This window comes from Dermacentor variabilis, chromosome 8, assembly GCF_050947875.1.
Source record: "Dermacentor variabilis isolate Ectoservices chromosome 8, ASM5094787v1, whole genome shotgun sequence".
Lineage (NCBI taxonomy): Eukaryota > Metazoa > Arthropoda > Arachnida > Ixodida > Ixodidae > Dermacentor > Dermacentor variabilis.
Genome location: NC_134575.1, coordinates 13,475,256 through 13,501,979, shown reverse-complemented (window position 1 = coordinate 13,501,979; position 26,724 = coordinate 13,475,256). Strand labels below are relative to the sequence as shown.

The 26,724-nt window shown below is 44.7% G+C and overlaps 1 protein-coding gene and 1 long non-coding RNA gene across 2 annotated transcripts; one reads left to right on the top strand and one right to left on the bottom strand.

Moving 5' to 3' along the window:
- Positions 1–2,268: 2,268 nt before the first annotated feature.
- Positions 2,269–7,838, top strand: LOC142590878 (uncharacterized). Its single transcript, XM_075703277.1, has 3 exons — positions 2,269–2,846; positions 5,964–6,460; positions 7,346–7,838. The coding sequence occupies exons 2-3, from the start codon at positions 6,079–6,081 to the stop codon at positions 7,810–7,812; spliced, it is 849 nt and encodes a 282-aa protein (XP_075559392.1). The 5' UTR covers positions 2,269–2,846; positions 5,964–6,078; the 3' UTR covers positions 7,813–7,838.
- A 7,438-nt stretch (positions 7,839–15,276) lies between these two features.
- On the bottom strand, positions 15,277–20,386 carry LOC142590877 (uncharacterized). The gene is made up of 2 exons (XR_012830248.1): positions 20,302–20,386; positions 15,277–15,797 (listed from the first exon to the last, which is right to left on the bottom strand). It is a non-coding gene; the product is annotated as an uncharacterized LOC142590877 (long non-coding RNA).
- Positions 20,387–26,724: the final 6,338 nt, after the last annotated feature.

Genomic DNA, 26,724 nt, shown 5'->3' with positions numbered 1-26,724 from the left:
TCAAGTATTCATTTCGGAAAAGATAGCTCTGAATGGGATAGCCATCTCTTGGGGTTTTGCCGAAAGGAACAAATCTAACTGGATTAAATTAGCTTTCTAAACAATGAAGATTAAGGTCGTGTACTGTTTCCTGTTTAACATTCCTGGTATCACATGACATAGGTTCCAGGGCTCTGCTAACTCCGTCTAGTCCCCTCGACGAAAAATTGTCGTCCAGTAAGACCAGAAAAAAATATTTTCTCTGATATTCAATCACCTACCACCGTCAACATGGAGACAAACACACAATACCACGCGACATTCAGCAATGGATACACGCCGACCCTATTCCGAAAAACATGCACCCAGACCACAACAAAGAACGCAGAAAGGCACGAGCTACCTCCCTCATCAAAGCTTATGCCAACACCGCGGGCTTCACCTTCGCCGACGCAGCTGAGTACCAAGATGGACGGCGCTTTGCGGCGGTTACCACAGCAGGCGGCTTGCTCCGACATGCTGCCAGCATCGTTACCCAAAATGCCGAGATGGCTGAGGAAGTGGCCATCGCCCTGGCCACTCTTGACCCAGCCTGTCACACCATACTGAGCGATTCTCGCGCAGCAATCAACAACTACATCAAGGGTCGTATTTCTCAGCAATCACTCCGTATCTTACAAAAAGCCCCGCATTCACCTGAAAATCAAATCACCCTCGTCTGGATCCCAGCACACGCCGGCGTTGTCCACCCGTACCTCACCAACCTCAACGAGGTTGCACACTCCGTAGCACGAGGACTAGTAAACCGTGCCGGAGACGCTGTAGGTGCACCCACAGAACGCGACCGCCTTACAAGATACAACAACGTTGTGAAATCATTTTACCTCGCAAGAAGAACCTTCCCCACCCCTCACCGCAAGTTAAACAGGGCACAGGCAACCACCCTTCGCCTGTTACAGACGAATACATACCCATCCCTCACACGCTATCACACCATATACCCCGACATCTACCCGAGCTAGACGTGCAAGGTCTGTAAAACTGAATCAGCAACACTCCCCCACATGCTATGGGAGTGCGAACATCAATATCCAGACCTTAATCCCGTGACCCTCTCGTCGAGATGGCACGCCGCATTGCGCAGCTCCCATCTCGACGACCAACTCTGGGCGACCCAGCAGGCCTACGAAGCGGCGAAGAGGCAAGAAGAAGAGGTCCCATCGTGGGAGGCCTAGGCCCAGCCGACTGAACTGCTGGTGCTCATTAAAGTTCACTCTCTCTCTATCGCTCTCTCTCTCTCTCTGATATTCAAGGTATGGTACTGTGTGAACACATTTCTTTTGCAATACGTATGCTTTTTTCAGTTTCCTTTAATGTTTTTTTCAGTCATGCTTCTGATGCTTCTCCGGTGGGTGGCTTGTATAATAAGATGTTATATGCGTGTTTTTTTTTTCTCTTCAATAAACTACTTGAGAGACAACGCGCCCTCTTGTTGTTTCTTTTCTTCGTGCTCCTCTTCGGTGCTGTTTCACCATTTTTTTTTTCAGGAAATGAAGCGCCAACGGTAATGGCACACTAAGAAGGAACAAAAGACACGTTCGCCACGCGCATAATCTGTGAAAACTAAAATGCAGTCACTGTTTTCTCTTTGTTTTCGTTTGTGTTTGCTTTAATTGACGCCACTAAAGACCCGCTGAATCTTCAACTGTCGTGAACAGCCAACTAGATATTTTTTTCTGTACATGCCAGTCGCATTAGCCATTCGCCAGCGCTGCTCATGTTAATCAAGTAGAAAGACTGCATCGTAAATTGTATTAAAGGGCTCAATGCTGAACTCTGCCGTCCAAGGTCGGGCGATCACTTTCGTAATACGCTGCCTTGTGCGATGTCAACCGCATATAACGCTGTTGTATTTGTACCCGCGCTAAGCAATTAGAATAGGCACCTCACGCTTCGTACAAGGCTTTTCTTTTTTTCACGCAGGCCCAGGCTGGGCCAATTTGATGCTAGGAAAAAGCTAGTGAAAAAAGTTTTATCAAAAATGAAGATGAAGAAAAAAGAGAGATCCTCATCTCGAATCTCTAACCTCCTCGCCTCTGTCGTCCGTAATTTCGCTCGGGCGCGTTCTTTTCAACGCAGCCCTTCTGGGAAGGGTAAGAGAGGAGGTGATTTAAGCGACATCGGGTGACGGCGCGGCTTTTAAATAGAACGCCAACAGGCGGCAACACGGCGTGCCGTCGAAGGCACGTTGTAATGAGTGAAATACGCCTGTTGCGGAAGCAGCCACCGCCTACTCGTCGAGGAGGCGACCCGTGCAGCTCACAAAGGCGTCGCGCGCGCCTCGAAAGAAAGGAACGAATGAGACCTTGTTTGCGGTTTTCACTTCTCGTCAATGCATACTCGTGCAACCACTGTGGGGGCACGCTATAGCAGAGTTATCAAGAGAAAGAAAGAACTGGAAGAACTGGTGCAGACTTGGATGCCATTGTTGCCAGCGTGTTTGCTTGTTTTTGTTTTGTCCCTCCCACTGTGCTTTGCTCACCGCGCACGCTCGCCCGCTCGTCGAACTCCCGAATCTGAGGCGCCGTCGGAGTTGTGAGGACAGCTCTGGGTTTGCGGGCGTGAGGAACACATACTTGAGCAACCTCACCGTCGCGGACACTCTATCGCGTGCATCTGGGATTTCGGCCCAAACTTAGCCCGCAACAGCCTCGATTCGTGCGAAGACAGTGCTCGAACCAGCCGGGACTCTGGCCAAGACAAGCCGGGACGTCGCCGTCGTCGAAGACGGCATCTTCGCTACTCGTTGGAATCGCGTCACTCCTGCAAGAGTTCGGCCACGCCTGTGCGGTTTTCGTGACAGCGAGGTGACGATAGATGCAATCAAACAATGTGTTTGACCATTGAGTATTATGGAACCACGTGGTGGCGTTTTCTATAGCTGTGATTATTAGTATGGTAAAACTAAAATGCCACCAATATCGTTGGCTAGTAGAAGAAATGTTTCATAGAAATGGATTGGCGATAGTACAACTTGAGTCGTTACGCTTGATCACGTAGCAGCCAACATATACTTGTAAGTTCAGACGTATTAATAGTGTTTGTGATAGAGCGGTGGGAAATCGGAGCGATTTCTTCGTAATTAACGTTCAAGATACAAAGCGAATGCCACGGTTCTTGCAGCCTTCTTTTCCGCATGCACTACACATTTATATATTTTTTCCGATATTTGAAATAATATTGGGGGTGGGGGGGGGTGAATTTATCCGATTTTGCTACTAAATACACTTCGTCTATTTACTTGCGTACATAGAATTTATTCTTCGTTTTTTGGGTGTATTATGCATCACAGTTACAAAATAGGCGAAGTGTGATCTTAAGAGGACACTCTACGTAAGAAGGTCCCTATCGAAATACATGAGATGGGCGAAATTGTGTTGCATAAGGAGTGAAAAGCGGGCAGGTTGGAACCTATCCATACTTGGGCACCGCACAAACAAACGAAACACGAGAAAAAGACGGGACAAGCGCTTGTCCTGTCTTCTTTATCGTGTTTCGCTTGTTTATGCGCTGCTCGCTTGGCATCCACTTAGTTAATGCATTGAAGTTTGTTACATTTAAGAGAAAGGAAGCTAAAATCTACCGACTGCAGGCAGCACAATTTTAAGCAAGGCTATCAATTGAAGGTTATTCTTTAGAGCCACCAACATAGAAAAGGTATACTTTTTACAACTCGATAACTCAGCAGTGAGAACGAGAATGCAATTATGTAAACCATACCTATTGCCACATTTAAAGTAGACAAAACTGAGACGTTATACACCACTCTGAAGTGTACCACTAGTTTGGGAGTAGGATCTTTGGAAAACCCTCGTAAACGTTTTAAAAATTTCGAGTAAGCTGCAAGCTCGCATATCCGGTTTCTCTACTTCGGATGGTTTAACACGTTCAGCTTACTGAACTGCGATTTTTTTCTTCTTTTTATTTCTTTTTTTTTTCTTTAAGCTTTACATTTTCGGAAAAATTTTTGTAAACACTTCATATGTAGTATTAACATGTTACCACAATAAGTAGAATTTTGCTTTGTCTCTCAAATGCAACAATGTCTTTATTTGTTTAGCGGCTGTCCGACGGGATCACTTCGGCGCCCCACATGTATTTGCATAGGACAAGTCAGAGTTGGCCCCGACATAATTAGATTCCTTATAACAGTTCCTGGGAAATGCAGCGATGGCCTGCTTTAAGAATTATTACGCAAATGCTTTTCCTCCTAGAGCTGCTGTACCGAGTCGAAATGTGCTGCCTTGACTGGGCGTGTGTAAATCATTAAAGGCCGAACAAACCACCCTTTTGAAAAGTAAACCTAAATTCAGCTTTCGAGAGGCGAAGTGTTCGTTGCTTTCTGAGTGAGTGATTTAAGCGATGCACGAAGTGCCAGCGAAATCACCGGTCGTCTATACCAAAATGAACACAGTTTTTTTTTTTTTTCAGAACAAATTGGTAAGCTCTACCTTGCTCGAGAAAGTGGGCATAGAATAGCAGAAGCAGTTTCTTATGAAAGGCCTTGGGGAAAGGCGTATATATTATAGCTGCTTCAGTAGCAACTATTACGTCACCTGAATAGACAAAGCACTAGACAACAGCTCAGAATGAGTCAAATAGGTCAAGATATTAAGCGACATCAGCTAGCATTGATTGTTTTTAACTACAGTGTAGGTATGAAGGTAACAATGTTACATAGTAGTTTATGCCGGTTTAATGGGATCCGCTCAGTTCGTGTCCTCCATTAACTACTGTTGACACGACGTGAAGTCCTCCAAACTAGTCATTTACGCATAAACGGCTGTTTTAAGTCGTAATCTGAAAATGAAAGCGGTCATATTTCCCTTTGTTATGAGTTACATGGCCCTTTTAGGCAGTGTCTGAACGGAACGAAAACAAAAACGAAAGCGATATGTTTGACCGGAACGATAACGTAACGGAAACGCTATTTATTATTTTGTATGGGAGTGAAACCGAAATATTTTCATCGGTTTTCGGCTCAACGGGAAGGTCAGCAATCCGGAACAACCGACGTCAGGCAACGTCAACATTACCCTCTTCTCGTTCCTTCGTCCTGTTTTACCTTTCCTTCCGCATATCAGTGTTTTGCGCTGCAGAAATTTACACCATGAGCATTAGCGCGTATCTCAAGAAGGGATAATGCGCAAGCGATAGCCGGTCGAGCGCTCCACTAATCTAAGCTCGGTCAGAAGATCCAGCTCTAAGCCTTCATATCGGCATCATAGCGAAATCCAGGACTTATGCGCTCAATAGCTTAGCGTGTAATTTTCGACGGGTACAACGCTTTGTTAGCTCATTTCCCATCTTCTTCTCTCCTACCTGCCGTTCCTTTTAGGGATAAATAAGCTAAGCGGAGCTGTCGAATGTTCTTACTCAGCAGATATAACTTCGAAATGCAACCTTTTTATACTAAAACCCTTTAGCGTGTACTGAACATCGTTGATTTAAAACAAAACAAGAGGGATGATTTAAAATGAGCTTGTCGATAATATTACTACTTTCACATTTCCAAATTATAGCCCTTGGTCCACTTTCATGGAAGTTATATAATTTCAAGAAAAAGACTACTGACAACTGATAATTGGACTTAGAGAGAGAAATACTTTACTGAGAGCTGAAGATGTTAGAATAGCGAAATGTTTATCATGCTACTCCAGATTTCCGTGGTAAAATATGCGATAAATACTGTAAATAAATGAATGAATTAATAATAGATAAATAAATAAATAAATAAATAAGAAGATGTAAGATATACATTAATAACTGCTCTAAAAACTAAAAGAAAGACTGTAAAATAGATCGTTAGAGAGTGTTTTCTATACTTCTTTTTATTGGAGGCACTGCCATCTTCGACTATATATGCATGAAGTCTGCCATAAAGACTACCTCAGTCTTCATAGCCCCGCCCTCCTCATGCACAGAGTCATGCGGAGGCGTCCGACCAGAGAGACAAGGCCTGAGTGACAAGGTTAAAGGCAAAAAAAATCGAGGAGAAAATCACTGCTGTTGCTGTACAAGGGACAGGAGCCAACAGCCATGAACAGGGCAGTGTTTCTGGTGCTGTTTGCTGCGACACTGACGCCGCTGCTAAACCGGGTGGCATGCCAGCCCCAATGTGACATGAACAATTGCGCCGAAGAGTGCGTGTCACTCGGGGCTCTGCGGTGGAGTTGCGAAGAGGAAGGGTGTCTCTGCACATTTCCACTGGAAGATGCCAAGACTCTGCGCAAAGGCGGTGGCGGAAATGGTGGTGGCAGTGACAGCGGCGGCGGTGGCGGCGGCGGCGGCGGCGGCGGTGGTGATGGCGACACGGGCTACGGGGACAATGGTGGCGGCGGAGGTGGAGGAAGCAACCGTGACAAGCAGAAGGACAAGAATCGTGGCGACGATGACGACGACTACAATTACGGCAACGATGGTGAGTCAAAGGACAGGGGTAGACCCAGCGAAGAAGGTGGCAGTAACAAGCACACCAAGGCTCCCGGTCGGTAGCAAACTTTTCCCAGGGTAGCGTTCTTCAAATTTTGGGAAGTCTTTCGCGAGCAGCGCTGACGGGAAGGACAGAGCAGAAAACGCGAAGACGGGTCCTTCTGGGACTTATGACGACAGATAAGCGCTAGTTCAACTTGCATGCAGTCTAACCTCGATTTAATGAAACCCGATTGTACGAAGTTTTCGATTTAAGCAAGTTTGGTTTAGAATCTCGTGTGCACTTTTTTCGCACTGTTTCGCTCTTTCTAACAAATTATGCAACTCAGGAAAAGGGCAGGACCGGAGCAGGACAGTCGCCGAGCGCTTGTGCTGTTCAGTCTTGTCCTGTCTTTTTAAGCTATTTCGGTTATACTCAGATTAATATGCTGTCCACAAAAGTGTTATAGTCTTTTCAATTTAGTGGCTTTCTGAATATTACAAAATAATCTTGGGTCTCATAAATTTCGTTATATCAAGGTTTATGTGTATGTTCTTCCGAGTGTCCTTGCTCCAAGGTAAGGTACACAAAAGTAGACAAAAATTTCGAAAAGAGAACAAAAAGAAGAACGTTGCAAATATTCTTGCAAATCAGACAGTTGATGTTCGTGAAATCAGCAAAAGGTTGTTTGAGATAGCTGCCCTATAATCTTGCAAGTAAGTAGAAATTTAAATCAACCACTGACCTTACGAGTGTTCTGCGTTTGTTAATGCTTGCTGTTTTGCAATTTCTCATGGGAGCTAGGACTTCCATATAAGATGTTATACGCGACTTTTCAAGCCGATCTTGGATGTATACGATTGATTCAACGAACTTGCAAATTCTCTCGTCTAGGTGGCGGTAAAAAAAGCAAAGGCACTACCAAGAGCCCAGCGGACAGCGGAAAGAAAAGAAAGCCGCCAGACCAGGGTGGCAAGCCTCCCGGTGGTGATGGTCCGGACGCCATCAAGGAAGATGGGAGTGGCGATAAGGTGGAACAGCCGCCAGGCGGTACGCAGTCTAGTAAGGGCCCCAACAAGCCAACCACGAGTGCGGAAGACCACGGCCAGAAAGATTACGGACAGAAGGACTACGGAGCCAAGGCCAGAGGTGCCTTCGAGGACCTCATGCCCCGAAAGGCACTGGAGCCGGACGGCGGTGCCGGTAGCCAACGTAAGGGCGGGAAGATGCACATGCCGTTCATTGTCAGAAGCTTGCACAAACCGCTGTCCCCCAAGCAGGTGATGGAGCAGCTCAACCGACAGAAGGGGGACATTCCCATGAAGGAGATCCAAGATTTCTTGAAGAAGGGGGGGCGTTAATAAACACGCTTATAGGGGAAGAGCGGGTTGACAAGTTTCGTTGCAGTATCTTCTCGAGAAAGGTAACAGAGGGAGAACTCTCACGGGTACCAAAGGTGAGCATTTATGGAGAGTCGTCAACGAAAATGTCGTGACGTCACGTTATTGAATAGCGATTTCGTGCGCAATGTGTTTACGAACAAGTTAATTTATTTAGTGCGGATATAACAGGAGTGCAGTTATCAAATACCGGAGGTACTATAGTCACGGATTGAAACGCGTCAATCTAGGGCTAACTAATAAGCATGTTTTCGTTTCCACCATCTGCAGTACATGTGACACCGGTACAATATTGGCTCGGACACTTAGAGCCACACCTTCGCTCCACACCTTCACACCATCATTAATGACCATATTTGTAGCGAAATTTTTACTTATTTATTTTAGAAATGCTGCCAACCTCTGATACCAGGCCTTAGTCGAGACTAAGTCATACAATGAAAAAAAGAAAGACAGAGGTATTAGTAATAATAATAAGAATATCAGCTGCGTGAAAGTTTGACGTAGCTCTCTCAAGTAGTTGTGCGTTTCCCGGTCGCGTTTCACTCCGTAAGCATAGTGCAGGCTTCCTTCTCACATACAGTATTTATTTGAAGACGAATGATAGGCCGTGAATTGTCAAAAGTAGCGCCGGCATGTATGTTTTTATGGCTTAATTTATAGGGTTGACGCTGGGCAGATCAATTTGTTTTTAATATGCATAAGCATAGTTGCGCGAATGGACAACTTAAAAAAGCATTGGCCCTAAAGCCTTCGGTGCACCTTATCTCTGTGGAGGCAGGGTCCCGGTTGGTCGTCATGTTGAACCAATTTGTTGGCTGAATTGTATGATGATAAATTTTGCAGCTTTGGAAGATTTACGATTAGGTTACTATTTCGTTTTTTTTTTGCAATTATTGGCAGTGATAACTCGAGTTAAGGTTCGATTTCCAGAAGAACAGTATCAGTAGTCAACACCGATTAATGTGCCTACCACCGTAGCCACGAATCAGCGACCAGGAAAACATTCCCGTTCATTAACTTTGGATAGCGCAGGAAGGACGAAAGACGAACAAATACACAAGCCAAACAAATAAACACGCAGGACAAGGGCTCGTCCTGTGTACAGGACAAGTGAACAAGAACACTGGACAAGCGTTCGTCTTGTGCATATAGGACAAACGAACAAATACACAGAACAAGCGCTTGCCCTACACATATATATATATATATATATATATATATATATATATATATATATATATATATATATATATATATATATATATATATATATATATGACAAATATGCTGGACAAGCACTAGTCCTGTGAATACAGGACAGGACGAGAGCTCGACCTGTGTATGAACTTTTATGAACAAATACATAGGTCAAACGCACCCGCCGCGGTAGCGTAGTGGAACACACAGGATAAAAGTATAGAGGAGAAGCAAGTATAAAGGACAAGCGTGTATAAAGAACAAGCAACTACACAGAACAAGCGCTCATCCTGTGTATGCAGGACATGCGAACAAATAAACAGGGCAAGCATACAAATAAACTGGACAAACAATCTGCATGTATGCACAGCACAAACGAATACACAGAAGGAGCGCTTGCTCTCTGTTACAGGGCAAATGAACAAATACACAGCACAAACGAACGAATACACTAGACGAGAGATTTTCCTGTGTATACAGGACAGAGGAACACCGGGGTTCCCCATAATGCGGTGTACCTCTTAAACAGATCGCGGGTTCTGGCTCGTAAAAACCCTGAACTCTTTCCGATTTCAAATAAGCACCTCAGAAGAAGACTTACAGACTCATTAGCAATTTACTTTGTGAGTCCATAGTCGGGAACACGCAGTTGACTTCGCTGCGTACGACTAGGCAGTTGCGTATACGGAAACGCAAGTTGTGCTCATTCGCTTCAGCGCGTACGGATCGAGGGGCACAGTGCGTGAGCTGCACACATCGAAGCAAATTGTTCGCATTTATTTCAGCATGTACAGCAGCGGGGCATACTTCTTCAGTTCTCAAGAAAACTCTGTTTATAAGAAAAAAAAAACTCTGTTCGTTCCGCTTTTTAAGTGCTAATATCTTAGTGTAAATTTTCATCCCCCCCATCCCGCTCCCATGTGTAGTGTAGCAAACCGGTTGAGCTAAACTGGTTAGCCTCCTTGGCTTTCCTTCTCCACTTTTTTTGTTCCTTCCTTAGTGTAAATTCAATGGGTGCTGTAGTTGCTTACCTCACTATCACGTTAGAAACTTTTCTCGTAATATAAACAAGCGAATCAAGGAAATAAAATTGCAAATTCACCAACTCGAAAGAAAACGTTAATTTGAAGAAAGAACCTGTGAGCAAACATTATTTGTTCACACACACACACACACACACACACACACACACACACACACACACACACACACACACACACACACACACACACACACACACACACACACACACACACACACACACACACACACGCACACACACGCACGCACACACACACACAAACGCACACGCACACGCACACGCACACACACACACACACACACTGTGTGTGTGTGAACAAATAATGTTTGCTCACAGGTGCTCACAGGTCTTATTACCAGGTCTTATTACCAGGAGGTGTATTCTCTTATTTACTGGATTTTCATTGATTCATCGATTCGGTAGGCGCCACTGAGAGCGTGCCTTCTCTCGTCTAGACCTACAGATTGGATATGTGCCGCTGTGATCAAAGTACAGAAACCTTAAATGTAGCTAGGCATACGTGGCCCCTCCCTGTGCGCACACCTTCTGTCACTATTATTCTCTCGACAAGTGGGCACAGCCTGCGAGCAGTGCTGAGCATAAACATAAAAAAATACATGATATTCAAATTATGGCACTGGTGTTGAGCAAACATAAACTTGAAAGATGTTTCACGCGGTATAGAATGAACGCAAACACAATTGTACGCATCGCCATTAGTTGTATAGAAAATAGAACACACAATTACACTTCACTAAAGCTTCACTAAAATGTAGGGCCATCTCACATGCGTGCTCTCTCGGCGCTCGCTTGCTTTATCGAATTGACTGCGGTACGACGAGCACGTTTTTGCTCGAACTACAATGTCTTCCAATCGAAAGTTTTTTTTTTGTGTGTGTGTGCAGAATATTTTTTCTTTGTTTGCGTTTTGCCATACTTCACTCATGTACAATACACTTTCTTTACCCCGCCCCTCTTCTACATACGCTTCCCCCGCAAAGGTCCTGAGGGCTATCTAAGAAGCTATTTGAACACGCACGCTGAATGGACTTACATCCGTGATAAATTACTAGCACAATCGCGGAGCACGAGAAACGCTTCGCTATTCTACTGACAGCTTATGATCGATATGCGCACAGTGCTAGAACAAGCAATGTCGCTGGAGCCAACATTTCGACAAGAGGAATTTCCTCCGGGAAAATTAGGACGTCCGGACACTTCAAGCCTCGATTTTCGTGTTAACCTCTCTCTCTCTCCTCATTTTTTTTTGTTCTTGCAAAAGTATGCTTACGCTGTTAGCTTTTCGTTTTAGTGCTCGTTTCAAGACGCCACAACAAACTCAGCTCCCCTCAGTTACATCAACTCCGAACCCACCCTCGGAAGTGGCGTCACAGTTTCTTCGATGTCAAGCTCTTGGGGTCATAGAGTTACTATACTGATTCTAAAGGACAAGCTACCCATAGGGCCCATGCATTGAAATCGGGAACCGCAAGACCGCCGTCATGTCGCTACGCGCCGAGGTAGCCAGCTCCTGAGATGCTTGCTAGACTTGGTGACAGTAGTCAGTTTTAATCTGGCAACCGTAGCAGCGTAGCAGCATGGCGTATCGCTTGTAGTGTGGTGATGTGGTGTGGGTGCAGGCGTGTGTTTGGTCTTTATATAAGTTGGTTCTTTATTCTGTGTTGCGGGATGGTGTGGGCGTGGTCAATGCTGGCCGTGCAGGTGGCAGTTATACAACCTAAGGATGATCCTGTTGAAGTTTCCGGCGGTATGCGGTTTTCAGCGGTCACGCCTGTTGCAGGAGTGTCACTCGACGAGCTTACGAGTTAGGAGCGTGAAGCTGTGGTCAGATTCCTCATTGGCGTTCCGTAATTCTCTTCGCACGGCCGCGGTCGGTTGCAGAAGCCGCTGGGTGCTTTTTTCGTTGTGGGGTGCTTTTCTCGTCACGACGATAGATATTTTTTTTACAAGTACTGATCTAGCTGTAGGGCACATGTAACCGATAAACGAAAGTCTCAGGAGAGCGCCTGAGATTATAATAAAGCAGGCGGCGCAGGAACTCCAGGACACTCAAGGGAGAGGGGGGGGGGGGGGGTATCAAAGCTCGAAGCAGAACAGTTCGTAGGTTGGGGCCGCTGAGGCAGGTGTGTGCCAGTATGTGTTCGCACAGAGAGCTCCCCTAGCACGCGCAGCGGTGCCTCGCAAGGTCGAAATACTTTAAAGGCACCTGCGCCCATGATTTTTCTTTTGCCTCGGTGCAGTGAGCACGATTAACCAGAATAATATGGAGGGCATCCGGTGCAGTCGCGAATGCGAGTCATTGCATGTGTATACTACATACGTCGCCAGGCGTATGTAGTAATACAGTTAGTTGTGTGAACTTTATGCATAATACGCTTTGTTACGGTACCTTAAATGAATGGGTCTAGAGGACGGTGTTGGTACGTTTTTTTTTTCGTACCGTCGGGACCCTCGGGTTAACCGAGGGGCCCGATTTCTTATTAGTCATATCATAAGAAGCCAATAAACACTGACACCAAGGACAACATAGGGGAAATTACTTGTGCTTAATAAATGAAATAAAGAAACGATAAATTAATGGAAATTTAAGTGGATGAAAAAACAAAAAACAAACAAAAACAACCCAGTTCCCACCTGCGGCAAGTTGTTTTTTCATACAGTTAAATTTCCATTAATTTACCGTTTCTTTATTTCATTTATTAAGCACAAGTAATTTCCCCTATGTTGTCCTTGGTGTCAGTGTTTATTGGCTTCTTATGATATGACTAATAAGAAATCGGGCCCCTCGGTTAACCCCCTTTCTTCTCTTATATTGTATATGTGAGAGAAGTATAGGCCTTTTGCACATGTGGATATAAAAAGCTTAATCCAAAGTGCAATACACAAAGCAGCTGCTACAACAGGAACTGCATTGAGGGCCACACAACACATACGTAACTAAAAGTGCAAAATATAGAGGGAAGCTTCAAAATACGCTCTGTAGCACTGCAATGTATAACATGTATGTGTACACTAAATGTTCAAAAAATCAATGCATCAATGTTCCATTTGCCCCCTTCAAGTTTATTATTAAGTTCAAGTTTACTGAAGTTTAGTATGAGCATATGTACAAGAGGAATCTGCTGACACACCCACAGTCAAGGTGGCTGGTTCGAGGTGTGCTGGCTGACTCAGTGTAAGAAAAAGAAAGAAATTGGGTGAATGTCGACACCAGTGCCACTGCTTCTTGCTTCTGACCTGCACGTGCCTCCGCGGCATCTTTGTTGGGGGAGACTGCACAGGTGAGCTGGCGTGGCGAGGCATAGGAGTTATCCGAGAGAAAGAGTATCTTTCACATGGAGAAGTAGCTGTTCATATTGCCAGTCGCTTTCCCTCAAATGCTTCCTTGGCGACTCGGGTGACACACCCGCAGTCAAGGTGGCTGTTGGGGGTTGTTAAGAACGGCCCGCTGAGGTGCAAGTTTTGCCAGCCAGTTGCGACAGCTGCGTCAACTTTTCTTGGAAAGCCACCGTCATCCTCTAGCCAAACGGCGTCACTAAGTCTACTGTGTGCGGTGTGGAAAGAGCATCCCAGTGTGGAAAGAGCAGTGTGGAAGAGCATTATCCCAGTGTGGAAAGAGCATCACGAAATTGTTTTTATTTTTGCGTGTCTTGTTTTTTTTGGTTTGTTTCTGAATTTATCAAGCAACAGTCTCATGATGCTTAAGTGACTTATGTAATGACAATCATCAGCTTTTTTTTTTGGCAGAAAAAGAACGCATTTCCTGACCCATTGTTTGCCATCCCATCACTCGCATAATTTTGCAGAGTATTCTACCTATATTGACTTGCTTGATCTCCACTAAAGAGTCTTGCATTTTCAAATACCATTCTTTCCCTAAAATCATTCGACACTTCTCATAAGTTCTGTAGCTTGGGCTTCTGAAACTATGCATTCACCATTTTTGCTTGTTGTTTCCAACTAGAAATGTCTTCTTTAATGTAGAGCTCAAATTTTACCTTTGGAACACACAGAAGGGCTTGTAATTGCATATCTGCATAACAGGGGAACATGTTTCATTAAACATTTGCAAAAACCAATAGAATATTGATGAATGCAGCTTGCAGTGTGATTTGACTGAATGAGCCATAAAAGTAACTAATCTGACTTGATAAATTAAAGCACATATTAGTGTGACGTACAACATATGTTACACTAACGTGCTGGGTTCTCTTGCTTATACAGCAAAATAATCGGTACGCGAGAAAAACATTATTTTTGCATACCCCCTGTACAAACTGATTTAAGGAAAATGAGCTGGAGCTGTCAACATGATCTACCTATTTTACCTGCGAGTATACTCAACAAAAATGTGTCCCAGCTGCTTAATGGAAATTGAGATTATGTCAGTATTGCATATATGTGCCTGGTGTCTAAAATAATTGAATTTTGAAAATGCTCGTAAGGATCTGATGTGCATATCTGCAGTTTAGGAATGCGTGTAGAAGATTCAGCATCAAGTGCAAGTGAACGGCCCCACATACCCGGAGTCGATCATGCAAACAGATTCGCTGCACACATTTGTGTCCAGAAAAGATATGCCACATGAAATGGCATGCAAGGAAGTACTGAAAATATTGTAATGTTAATAAAACGCCTACGCTATTAATATGTGGGTTCATGCACTCGATTCCGTCCGTATTAAGCACTCGCCTCTTGATTGCTTCGTGGCACAGAAATACTCGGCATCAGGCTGTTTTTCTGCTGTGGCCTTTGTAGAAGCATGATTGTTCAAAGTGCAACAATTAAACATATTCTATGACTTGCTTGTGGATTCGCCAGTACAATTCCGGTGCGCTGGTCCGCCTGTCCGGCAATTTCCTACTGAAGGAAAACCTGCAAACAAAAACACCTCTCCGCATGTAAAACAAGAAATTCTCTACTTTAACACTTCTCAAACAATTGGGATGCATGATAGGAGCTGTCTACTCGCGTGATAATCTGAACAAGGAAATACATTCATTTACTTATACGTGAAAGTTTATGCCAGAGCACTTCGGGGCTTCGGTGGCACAAAAGGCACGAATCTGCCATAGCGTCAGATGTTGACGCGCGATCGCATGTCAAACCTAAACTGTACGAAATTACTACGCATAAAAAAAAACAGAAATTCGAAACCGAAATTCGTGTCCTCCTTTATTGCATGAATGTGTACATCGTGATTTACACAAGTCACGCGCTTAGCAAGCGCTTTCCGTAAACTTAATATTAACGCATCACCTTCATAAAGCCATCAGGTATGCGACAAAGCATAAGGTGACCTGTACTTGTTTTCAGCTATTTCATTGGTTACGGCGCTTGTGACATACACCATCAGTAATAGGGAGGCGCCCTAGCGGTACCCACTCTCCCTCGCTATTTCTTTCTCTATCAACTCTACGCTTGGGGTGGCGGAAGCATTTGCACACTTGCAGCACACCGGCGCCCCCTGGTATGCAGCACTCGCCGTACTCCCAGGCGGCCTTCTGGCACTCCTGCGTGCACATTGCTCGGTCGCACGTGCATTGGATGGCCGGTAGAAGCGTTGCCATGACGACGAAGGCGCCGAACAGCAGCGCCGCCCAGTCGCAGTTGCGGGCGACGTCTCGCCGCCGTGGCAGGAATGGCTTTCCGTGCAGCATGTTGGCTTGTCTTCCCGCTGAATCTGAAATCGAGAAACCGAAACTCAGCGCACGACCGACCGCCAATATTTAGCACAAATTAGTTATACAAAAACCAACGCATCTGCAATGCTGCGCTGAGTTTGATGCCTAAGAATTTTTGTTTACGTTCTTGAATCTTAACGCAAAGCCCACAGTAGAGTTTGTGATTGGAGCGAGTTCTCCCGCCTCCTCCACTTCCGGATAGTTCAACACATCTACCACTTATTGCTTAGTTATTATATTATTTATTTCCTTGAATTAACTTTTCCTTAATTTTTGAATGAATATGTACTCTTCATAATTAGAAATCTAGATAAACAGGTTGTTTTAATTTTCCTTTATGTGGGATGGTGTGTGGGCACTGTGATCTTGAGAATGATCTGGGTGCGAACAGCGTTCAATGCCACTGTCTGCGTCCTTCGGCAACGCAATATCGTGAGAGATTGTTTGTGCCCTGACGTAAAACATGCAGCCGAAAAGATATTGAAAGGTAGGTCACTGATGTTCTGTGCGCATGAGTGAGTGAGTGAGTGAGTGAGTGAGTGAGTGAGTGAGTGAGTGAGTGAGTGAGTGAGTGAGTGAGTGAGTGAGTGAGTGAGTGAGTGAGTGAGTGAGTGAGTGAGTGAGTGAGTGAGTGAGTGAGTGAGTGAGTGAGTGAGTGAGTGAGTGAGCGAGCGAGCGAGTGAGCGAAAAGCAAAATAGCGCAAGGAAAAAGAGAAATCAGATTGGCCCTGGCCGCTCATTTCCAGAAAGTCCAACTTTCGTGAATCGATATGGCTTGGAAACAAGAGCAACGAGAGGAGCTTGTGTTCCCGTTGCGCGTCGATCTAGCGTACACATAAAACAGGCAGGGCTTATCGAGAGATGACGTGAAGGCGTAAATAGGATAGTGGATATATTAGATGTGTACTTCGGACGCCGCATATCCAATGAGTTTAGCTCGCCGCATTCTCGCTTACAAAACACGTGTGCACGTTCTCATATAAGCTAGTTGACTCGGTTATTCATAAGGCGAGTATACACGATCCATGTGGAGTTCGTATCATTTTCAACGAATAATACAGTAAACACTGTGGGAACTGGCATCCACTCAGCCCCGCAGGCTGAACAGCCGCAGAGAGATCGACGCTAACGATGAGGCTTCAAAGGGCCGTGACTGCACCATCATTATTATCATCATTATTATTATCATCATCATAATGAAACAGAGCTAGGGTGGCTAGAACGGGCCCCAGCTATAGAGCGCAAGATTGGCAGGGAAGAGCTAGCAGAAGTTCGCGCCTGGGACTTGCCCACAATACGTCGACTTTTTAGCTTATGAGAACGCAGTGAGGCACTTTCAGCCTGCGTCCTTTAACCAGAGTCATTTTACCCTTCATTGACGGATGACGAGGAGACGAGCTCGTTGAACGCTTTCTTTTTCTTTTCCTTTTTTGTACTGGTTTAAAGACGACTTGAGCTCCTGTGTTGCTGCGCGCTTCTTCCAGATGACGTGCTTTATTTTGTGCTTGCTTTGAATAACAATAAATGGTGCAAGGAGCTGTTGAAGAGTGAAGTTGGGAGCATAGACTCTCTTCTGAGAAGTAAAGTCCACCTCCGTTACAGTGTAATTTTTTTCTCTCGGTAAACCTCGCCTTTCTGACAGAAATTATTTACGTGGTCTTGCTTTATATGGCTATCACGATCGTTTGCACGTGGTATTGGCAGCACAGAAAAATTTGTGTTCAGTGATGCCCACTTTTGTTATAGTTTAAAACGTTTTTTCTTTTCTGGCAAAATTCATTTTTCTGATAAATTTTTCGTGTGGCTGCGTTTCATGTTCTCATCAGACTCATCTCCACGCAAAAAAAAAATCAGTCTTCTTGGCAAGCTTTCGTTTTTACCGTATTTAAAAAGTTAATTAAAGCACACTAATATATCATGTGGCGGCACAATATCGCCATGACGTATTGTGGAGATTTCCTAGCACCGAAGTGTGCCGGCAGAGCTCGTATTTCAACAGCTGCTATTGATGTGCATGACAACGTCGCCTGCTTCTGCGAAGCTTATACACTGCTTGCATGGTCCCAGTGTCGTTGTCTTGGCCAGGAACAATCAGTCGCTGCAAATTGCGTTGTCATCCCCGTATTAACGTACTGAAGTTTAATTGTAACCAGCCACAGAGACAAACGCTCACGGGATGCCCACAGCTATAATACCTCGGCTGCCTTTAGTATGGGCCTGATGGCAACGTGGCAATAGTACTAAATGATAATGGGCCTATAAACGCCCCTAGTGTGAATAGACGATTGCGCTAAATTAAAAAGAAAGAAGGGAAGAGAAAAGAAAACAGAAAAAAAGCTCCCAAGCCATGCAGCGCAGTCAGCGGCGGGCATTGCAGTAATCGTGAGGTTTCGTCTACTAACGTCTGCCCAGTAGATAATGGTTGCTACGACTGGGAGAACCCTCCGTGAAGGCGATATCTTCTTCCGTGTCACAGTAATGCCGCGTGCAGGATTTTAGCAGCTATAGAGTTGGCACCAGCCAATAAGGAACTGTTTTCACAGAGCTTCTCTCACGTAACAGCGGTCCGGATTCAGTCACCACCCCTGTTCTGACCAATCGTGGTAGCCGGCGGGTCAGGGCTCTGACCAATCAGGGGCTCAGTTGCGCTCCAGCAGATCGGAATTTCTGCGTCAGGGGCCATTCGCTGATGGCCCGGCGCCGACTCTATAGCTTCAACAGCATTGGTGCGCGGTTTTCAAAGTGAGACACAGTAACAACAACAACAGCAACAACCAAGTCTGCATAACGCAAGAAAAAGGGGGCGCAAGGCGTGCAGACACGGACGCAGGAGAAGACAGGTGGACAACACGAACGTCCACTTCTCTTCTCTTGTGCCCGTGTCTGCACGCCTTACCCCCTTATTTGCATCATGAATCCTTACAAACTGGCTCAGCTTTCTGTCGTACCAAGTATGCATAGTCGTGGCTCTGTTAACGAGCTTTTCGTGTTTCTTCGTGTGTCACGTTTTAGAAAGTTGAAGGTGCAGACGACACAAATGGCTCCATGCCATAGGAGCAGAAGCATACGTGGCCCTCGGAAGTGTTAAGCTGCTGAGACAGCTGCAGCTTCCGCCGAAATGTGAGGCGCTGCTGAGATTGAGTGCATCCTATACAGGTGGACGCGAAAGGAGTTTATTTCGCTCGCGTCTCAACGCGGCAGTTTGAGAGGCTCCTTTTACGGCTTACGAGCAGCCCGAATAGGAGAGAACAACGATCACTCTGCGCCCATACGGGCGTTAAACTATACACCCGTGAAACAAGGCGTATCTGGCGCAACGTTAAGGTGCTAGTACAACTTGAATCTCGTTTATTTTACCTTCAGTGCTTTTCGCGGGAAAGCTGCGACGTTAGCCACATTACACAAATGTACGTAAATGTAGTACAAACCATTTCCCCTTAAGAATCGCAGTGTAAGAGATCTAAAAAAATATAACGATACGTTAACACAAGTATAACGCAAGAAAGATGTTCCAAGTACTGCTAGGTAAGAACAAAAAGCCAGATGAATTTTCTTGCAATATTACCTCGTTAAGTTTATCTCGTCAAGTTATATACAGATGGAGCAAGACTAGTTATGGCGTGTGTAAAATAGCACTAAATCCGCAATATTTACAGTACCGTCAGGGAGCTGGTTCTACTCATTGCAAGTTTCAGGATGAAACATACTCGAGAAGGTTGCATTTGTGTTGGGAGGAACAAAAACTTTATGCGCACGGTAAAGGCGACGTGATACGTGTGACGGTTGAACTATGAAAAGAAAGGGAATGAACTGGTTGTGGTAGCACAGCTTATGAAACAGAGTGACATGTGATATCTTGCTGCGGTTCCTAAGCAGCGGGGGAGATTTAGTGTTTACGTTCGTTAAACTTGCTGTACCGTTTTGTAGTTACGGTGAAATCGTAATCTTTAAAACAAGAAAATGGCGGTGCTGGTCACTCGAGACTTCGAGCAGAAGGAGCTAGTTTACTTACACGTGACCGACCGCTCACCGTGATCGATTTTGTCAGAAATCACTAGCTCCATGGCGAATTATTGTAGTAAAACCTGGGACGCGTGATAATAGCACCTAATGTAAACATTAGAATATGTTAGACTATTAATTATTTCGCGCTAACATGTACAGAGTTCGTACAAATTGTGATAAGAATGCCGAAAAAAAAAAAAGCTGCATCCACAGCAACTTCACTGATGCTGATTTCCAGCCTCCTTCACCCAGCAGTAGACAGCACCAGTCTGTACATTACTATCATGAAACCAACAAGGCAAGAAGAGAATGCAGATTAGAAAAGTGTATCGCAGCGGTTCATCCCTACACAAAATCAACGATAATAAAATCTGCCATAAATAGAGCTTGTACGGTACAATCCGGCGGCACATTCACTAGAAGAGAGAGAAAGAAAGAAGGAAAGAAAGAAAGATACAGAAAAATTGAAATTCAAATTTGACTTAGATGTTCTGGTACATTTTTGGTGACGTCGATGAGCCTGCGCTTTTCCAGTTGGGCGAATTCGGAGGGTGAATTGCCAGAAAAGCTGACAGTAGGCAACAATGAACAGAAGCAGTGGCACGCGTCTAAGCGAGCATGCGTCAGAGACAAGTTTAACGATACGAAGAACTGTTCTGAAGCCCTCCAAGCCCGGCAATTCCAATAGGGCAAGTTGTTCGGAGAGCACACGTTTTCTTGAATGCTTCTCTTTACTGTCTTTATGAAGCAGGTGCTAAAAAATAGATTATTGTCGAGGTAACGTACATATGTACTTTGCTCACAGCAAATGAGCGGCGGAGTTGCCTGTCAATTCACCACTCGCACACACGTACACGCAAATGCACACATAAGCACACGCACACACATACGCACACGCACATGCGCACTAGCCACGCCCACTAAATACTTATTGCTATACTGCCTATCTATGGTATAGTTGAAAGTGGTGAGTTTGGTCTGGTTATACAAGATTGACTGAAAATAAAAACAAGTAAATGGTACGAGGCAGAAAAAAAAATATCATAACACGGCAAATGGGCAAAAGTACACAAATTTAGCTCTGCAGGCAACGGAAACTATCTCTCAGGGAAACAATGGGCGTATGTGCACGAACTTAGAATTATAAACAACGGAAACAAACCTTCCAGAGAAACGAGTATTGTTTCTCTTGAAAAAAAAAAAAGACACATCTGTGGAGAATGTATACACCCATATATACGAGCATATAAATCGAAAACATACTTTACATAACCAACTAGTGACAGTAAAAATGCAAGTTAAGAAGAACTGCCCTTATACAGTATTCAATGTAAGAAAATTAGATTACAGAAGAAACAAATTTAGCACATTTGTTCGTCCACTGAGCCAACATGCAGCCTGCTGATGCGCATCAGCTTAACAGCTACCTTAACTGCAAAAAAGGAACTGCCTGGAATTTTCAGGTACATTACAAGCAGTGCATCATATCCATTGAAGTAACAAAGCAAAATTTTCCATGCATGTCCACAACTATCACCATAGGTACACGGGCGTCGACCCTGCGCAGATGCGGAAGACCGTGAAGACGGCCGGACCACATCTGCCACCTCTAATTTCTAACCAATTAGAGGAAATAAAGTTTTTCCTCCGCCTCCTACTGCTTTTACCATCCGTAAACAATTTATCCGCTAGAATATCATCGTGAGTTACGTTGTTCGCTAATGACTGCATTATTTAACAGGCTTCAATGGCCATTCTATTCTCCAAAGTGACCTTGAACTAGCTTGGCCAATGTTCTGTAACCATTCAAAATACAAGGTAAATTTTGTTAACCGTTGACACGCGAACTTCAAGTTTTCCTATTCTATTATTAATACCAAAGATTACAAGACTATATCGTATAAACACTTTGGCGCCCATCTTACTCCTAATCTTTCCTGGTCCATTTCTGATCCTTCCTTTTGAAAGCCTCTAAGGCTCTCGCATATCTGCGCAGAGACTTGCGTGACTCCCCTACTAACATAAGCAAATTAGTTTACGTAACCTATTCTCGTATGCAACTAGAATTCACGCCATCCACATGGTCATCTTATCAAGATTACCTTATCTCCATGGTGGACGCTGTGGACTCCCTCATGCGTTATTTTACCAGAACGTTTACATCAATAGGTCTCAACCTTCGCCGCTTCCTCCACCAGAACTCAGGTCATTATGCCTTAGAATACCTTCAGCTTTATGCGCATGCCCAATGAAGCGCGAGCATTTAACTCCTCTGCATTGCCCTGCTCTATTGCGCATTGAAAGGGTCTTCCGAACTACATGGCCTCCCGGTACAATCCCGAAACATTTCGCGATAACTTGAATACGCTGCACTTTTATATTGTATTATGATGTTTCGCTGAACTTTAACTGTGTTTCCAAACGTTAATTTGTAAATATGAACGTCCATTGCCTTTGTATTTACTAGGATTGATTTTTTTCTGCACCGTGCCAAATATGTTACACGCCGGGCTCAAAGCTCTTGATTGGGCCTGTTAGGTGTTGTAAATAAATAAATAAATAAATAAATAAATAAATAAATAAATAAATAAATAAATAAATAAATAAATAAATAAATGCGATCACAATATTTGTGCAAAAAGCGGACTAATTTCCGCAATTGTATTCTCTATCGGGCTAAATCAAGCGAAAATCAAGAGCTTTTCAGTCGCGTCAGCGGCAACGACAGTAAATGATTAGCGCAATTTTTGAGATCTTTCCTCGTGATTCCAGCTAGATTATAACAAGACAGTAACACGTCATAAAGCGCTCAACGCTGAGCCCGAAGGCATTAACCGGCACAAAGGCGTACAGCCACGAATTCAAAGCTTACTTTAAGTGCTAGAAGAATGTCTTCGTTTTGATGACCTAAACCTCTGGCCCTTATTATTTCTTTTTCACTGTATATCCTATACTTCACAGCCATCTGCTGCATAGACGCAGTTAGCGTCAAGTAAAAAAAAAAGAAGGAGAAGAAGGACTCCATCTTTTTTTTTTTTTTCCTTGAACACTGCTAGCAACACATTTTCTCTCGTTGCGTCTTCAAAATTATCTACAGAGGCAAGTGCATTCATACGATTCGTCTGCAACGAATTTTGTAAGTAAAAAAACACCGCTGTTGTATTTATTTATTCCCTTCTTAATTTTTTTGTGCCGTACGTGCTAGCGACACCCAAACGCACATATTTACATCGAAAAAATTTGTTCGTAATGTAAGATGAACTACAGATTAGCAGATTCCTGACCGAATAACTTGCGATTTGATTTCACAGTTAAAGCTACATTTTGTGGGTAACCTTCGGTGAATTGTAATCGTGAGCAGAGACCTTCATGTGGCTATTATTCACTTTAGTTTTGTCCACGTCCCTAGAATAAGAGAAATAAATAAAATTTTATTTGCAATTTGATAAATGAGCGAAAAACGAGATATTTGCAGGGGATGCAGTTCCCTCTGTTACTGATCGTAATAGGCTCAGACTTGCGAGTACTGTGCTCTGTCTTTACTTGGCATTCAAATGACGAAGATAGGTAGTGCATCTGCACAACCTGTTGCAAACTGAAGTCAAGGTGAACGTTCAAGCCTCGTCGATGTGTCTTGCCTCGAGGCTACAGCTCGAACTTTAACGAATGTGCTCAGTGCTGCACGATTACAGGATCATTGCTCTCAGTAAGGAATTACCATTGCATATGGCGAAGATGCGTCGTATCGATCACCGCACGTCGACCATGTGGTCTCGTTTCGGTTTGTTTCACGAGCTTTATTTTACTAACCTCTCTCTTAAAAAACAGCTCCTTCTGCCTCCCACCTGTGTTTCTTCTCGCAGTGACCACGAATTCGGAGAAGTCCAGAGGCCGAACCAACCTTTCTTTTTTTCAATTCCTTTAAACCACGCACGAGCAACGAATGGAATCGTCTCCCTCCCTCAGTTGCTGCAATTACTCATGCTATCGCCTTCAAGAAAGCCATGTTTGAAGATGTTTGTGTATGAAAAAAAGATACTCTCTCTTCTATGTAAAGCCTTCGGATCCTTTAGAGTACTGAAATAAAATAAAATAAAACATATACCAAGCACACCAAGGGTGTCTGCGGGCAGTGGACACAGACTGTGAAAAGGAAATTGGCGCGCAGCCGACTAACGCGACCAATCCCCTATTTTTTCATCATCTGTTGCTCTGAACAAAGACGTCGCAAGACGATGCAGACTTGAAATGGTCAACAGTGACTGAGCAAGGGGAGCCTTCAACCTGGAGCTTTCGACGAGGGGGCTCTTCGTCAAGCACCTTCCCCGCAGGGCCACCATTTCGGCAATGTGACTTGTCTTCGCCAGTATCCTAAGAAATACAAGTCCTCTTGTGACCCCAGTCTTCGCCAAGTGCAGCAAGGGCCTCGAAACAACATTTCAACGAGATGACTTGGCTACATAAGGGCGCTAAGAAAGATAGATAGATAATATTTAATGGCAGAAAGGTGGAGAGGTTGGCCTGAGTGAAGTGCCTCTAGCCTGCTGCTCCACGCTGAGGTAGGGGTTTGGGGAAATCACAGTGATAGGATGTGAAGAGGAAGGATGGTGGTGATAGAAATACATGTACTTTTTTTTGACGCCGATGTTTCGACAAGGGGCACTTGTCCTCTTCAGGCTCCTAAAAACAAGACGTGACAAGGCAAAATAAGACGACGGGCCTTGTCTTCGCCAAGACCCTGAGGAAGACAAGCCCCTTTGTCAAAACGTTGCGCTCAGTGGCTTTCTTTGTCCAGCCACTGTTGATTGCTGCTTTGCTGGGCTGTGTAACGTAAATCTATGCATTCTAGTTTTATTCCAACCACCTGACTTCAAGCTTACGCAACGGCCGACGCAAGGTTACGCGCAGTTTTTTCAGCAGCAGCGCACAGAAATGGAGAGCGTTTCGGTTTATCCGAGCCAGCGCAGTAAAAGCAGATACCGAAGGAGGGATGCAGCGCGGGCGTCTGCGATTGGTCCGCTTCCCCTTGCTTTCATTACGGTGGCTGATCAAAAATCGTGGAGGCGTGCAACGGAAGGTTATGAATGCCGCTAAAATGGATCCTCAGACAAGGAAAGTTGGCAGAACGATGTCTTATACCTGCCGCAAGGACTCGATAACGTTATATTGTTGCGCAAAAATTCTCATTATACTCTGAGAATTAATTCTCCATGGCATCTCGGAGCAGCCAGCACCAAAGCGATAGCGGGCAGCCATCTTTCATTTCTTTCAAAACGGAGGAGTCTCCGGCTATTCAGGGAAAAAATCAGTTTGGTATTTAACTGCATCGTTAATGCGTGCACGTGACTTTGGCGTGGTGAGCGATTAAATTTTTTTTGCGCTGCGTGACGGAAAGGCGACGTGGGGGTAGCCCGAAATATTTTGACTAATAGCAGAGGGATAATTGCAGAGAAGGCCTAGAATAGGAAAGAGTTATTTTTCGTTTTGTCGGCTTAATCACGTGTAATCAGTATGTACAAATCATATCCGACGGGGAGTTAATTATCGCAGTTTTGGTGACAGACAGAGGAAGTGGGGGGGTGGCCCGAAAAAAATGTTGACCAATCGTGGAGTGCTAGTGGCTGAAATGGAATAGCTTTACGTTACAGCACCCCTTGTTCCCAGAGAAGTGTGCGGAAATCCTGAAATAGATGCTATACCTACATAACATTCGCAGATAGCTAATATGTTTTTAACAAGTACTGTACGATACTCTCTCCAATATTTTCTGCTTTTCTTTTTCTCGAAGATTAATGTCATGCGTTTCTAACGTGACGCAGTACGGGGGCCGAATCGAGGCTACGAAAGGATCGACGCTCCCTTGGTGCCATGACGCTGTCACCGACTCGGAGATGCCTCGACCGGAAGCTCTCGACTGGGCGCGGAGCGTCGAAGGGCCTGCTCGCCTTCTTCCTAGTCGCGATCACGTTGTCGACACTGCTTCTGCAGGCGACCGCTACGCGGATTTGCGAGCCGAACGCATGTGCAACGCGGTGCCTAGGAAGAGGGTTCGACAATGGCATGTGCAGCACCCACCGGGATTATTTGCACAAGGGCCAGGCACTGTGCCGCTGCGCGTACATGCTCGGATCTGCGCCCAAGGTGCATCGACGCGAAATGTTTGAGAAAGCGGCGCACAGGGGCACCTAAACTGGACACGGAAATAGCTCGCAAGTAGCTACAACCGCGAGGTCAAATAAAAGTTTTTGCAGTGACCGTATACTTGGAATGATCCTATATTTATAGGGATAACAGACATCACGCACTGGTGGTTTCAACCACACACAGACAGACAGACAGACAGACAGACAGACAGACAGACAGACAGACAGACAGACAGACAGACAGACAGACAGACAGACAGACAGACAGACAGACAGACAGACAGACAGAAAGACAGACAGACAGACAGACAGACAGACAGACAGACAGACAGACAGACAGACAGACAGACAGACAGACATCCCGCAATTAAAGTGCCTGGAGTGGCCAGTCGCGCTACAATATTGCGTGTATTTGGGGGCTTCTTTCACGCTCGGAAAAACACTTTTATGTAGCACGTATTGAGCAACAGAAAGCTGTATCGCGAGTTTTTCATGTTGCTCTGCAATTTTCTCGCTGACACTTTTCATCAAACCATAATATTCGAGAAGTGTATAAATAATTAGGACTAATCATGTAATTATAAGCGGAATGCAAAAAAAATACTATGAGTATCTCCAAGCGACGGCTAACAACGTTACCTTGGTTCTGTCCAGAGACATGGCATTTGAATATCTTTCTTTAAATCATGGTGTACGATCGTTGGGACACCCAGTATACATTCGTCACTTTGTCGTGACGGTGAATAATAAGAATATGGCACAACGGCTAATCCCAAGA

What these genes read in the sequence shown, in the direction of transcription:
- LOC142590878 (XM_075703277.1), top strand. Translation starts at nt 6,079, where the DNA reads ATGAACAGGGCAGTGTTTCTGGTGCTGTTTGCTGCGACACTGACGCCG. An exon ending in CTACAATTACGGCAACGATG is followed by an intron (nt 6,461 to 7,345) that starts GTGAGTCAAAGG and finishes TCTCTCGTCTAG; the next exon opens with GTGGCGGTAAAAAAAGCAAA.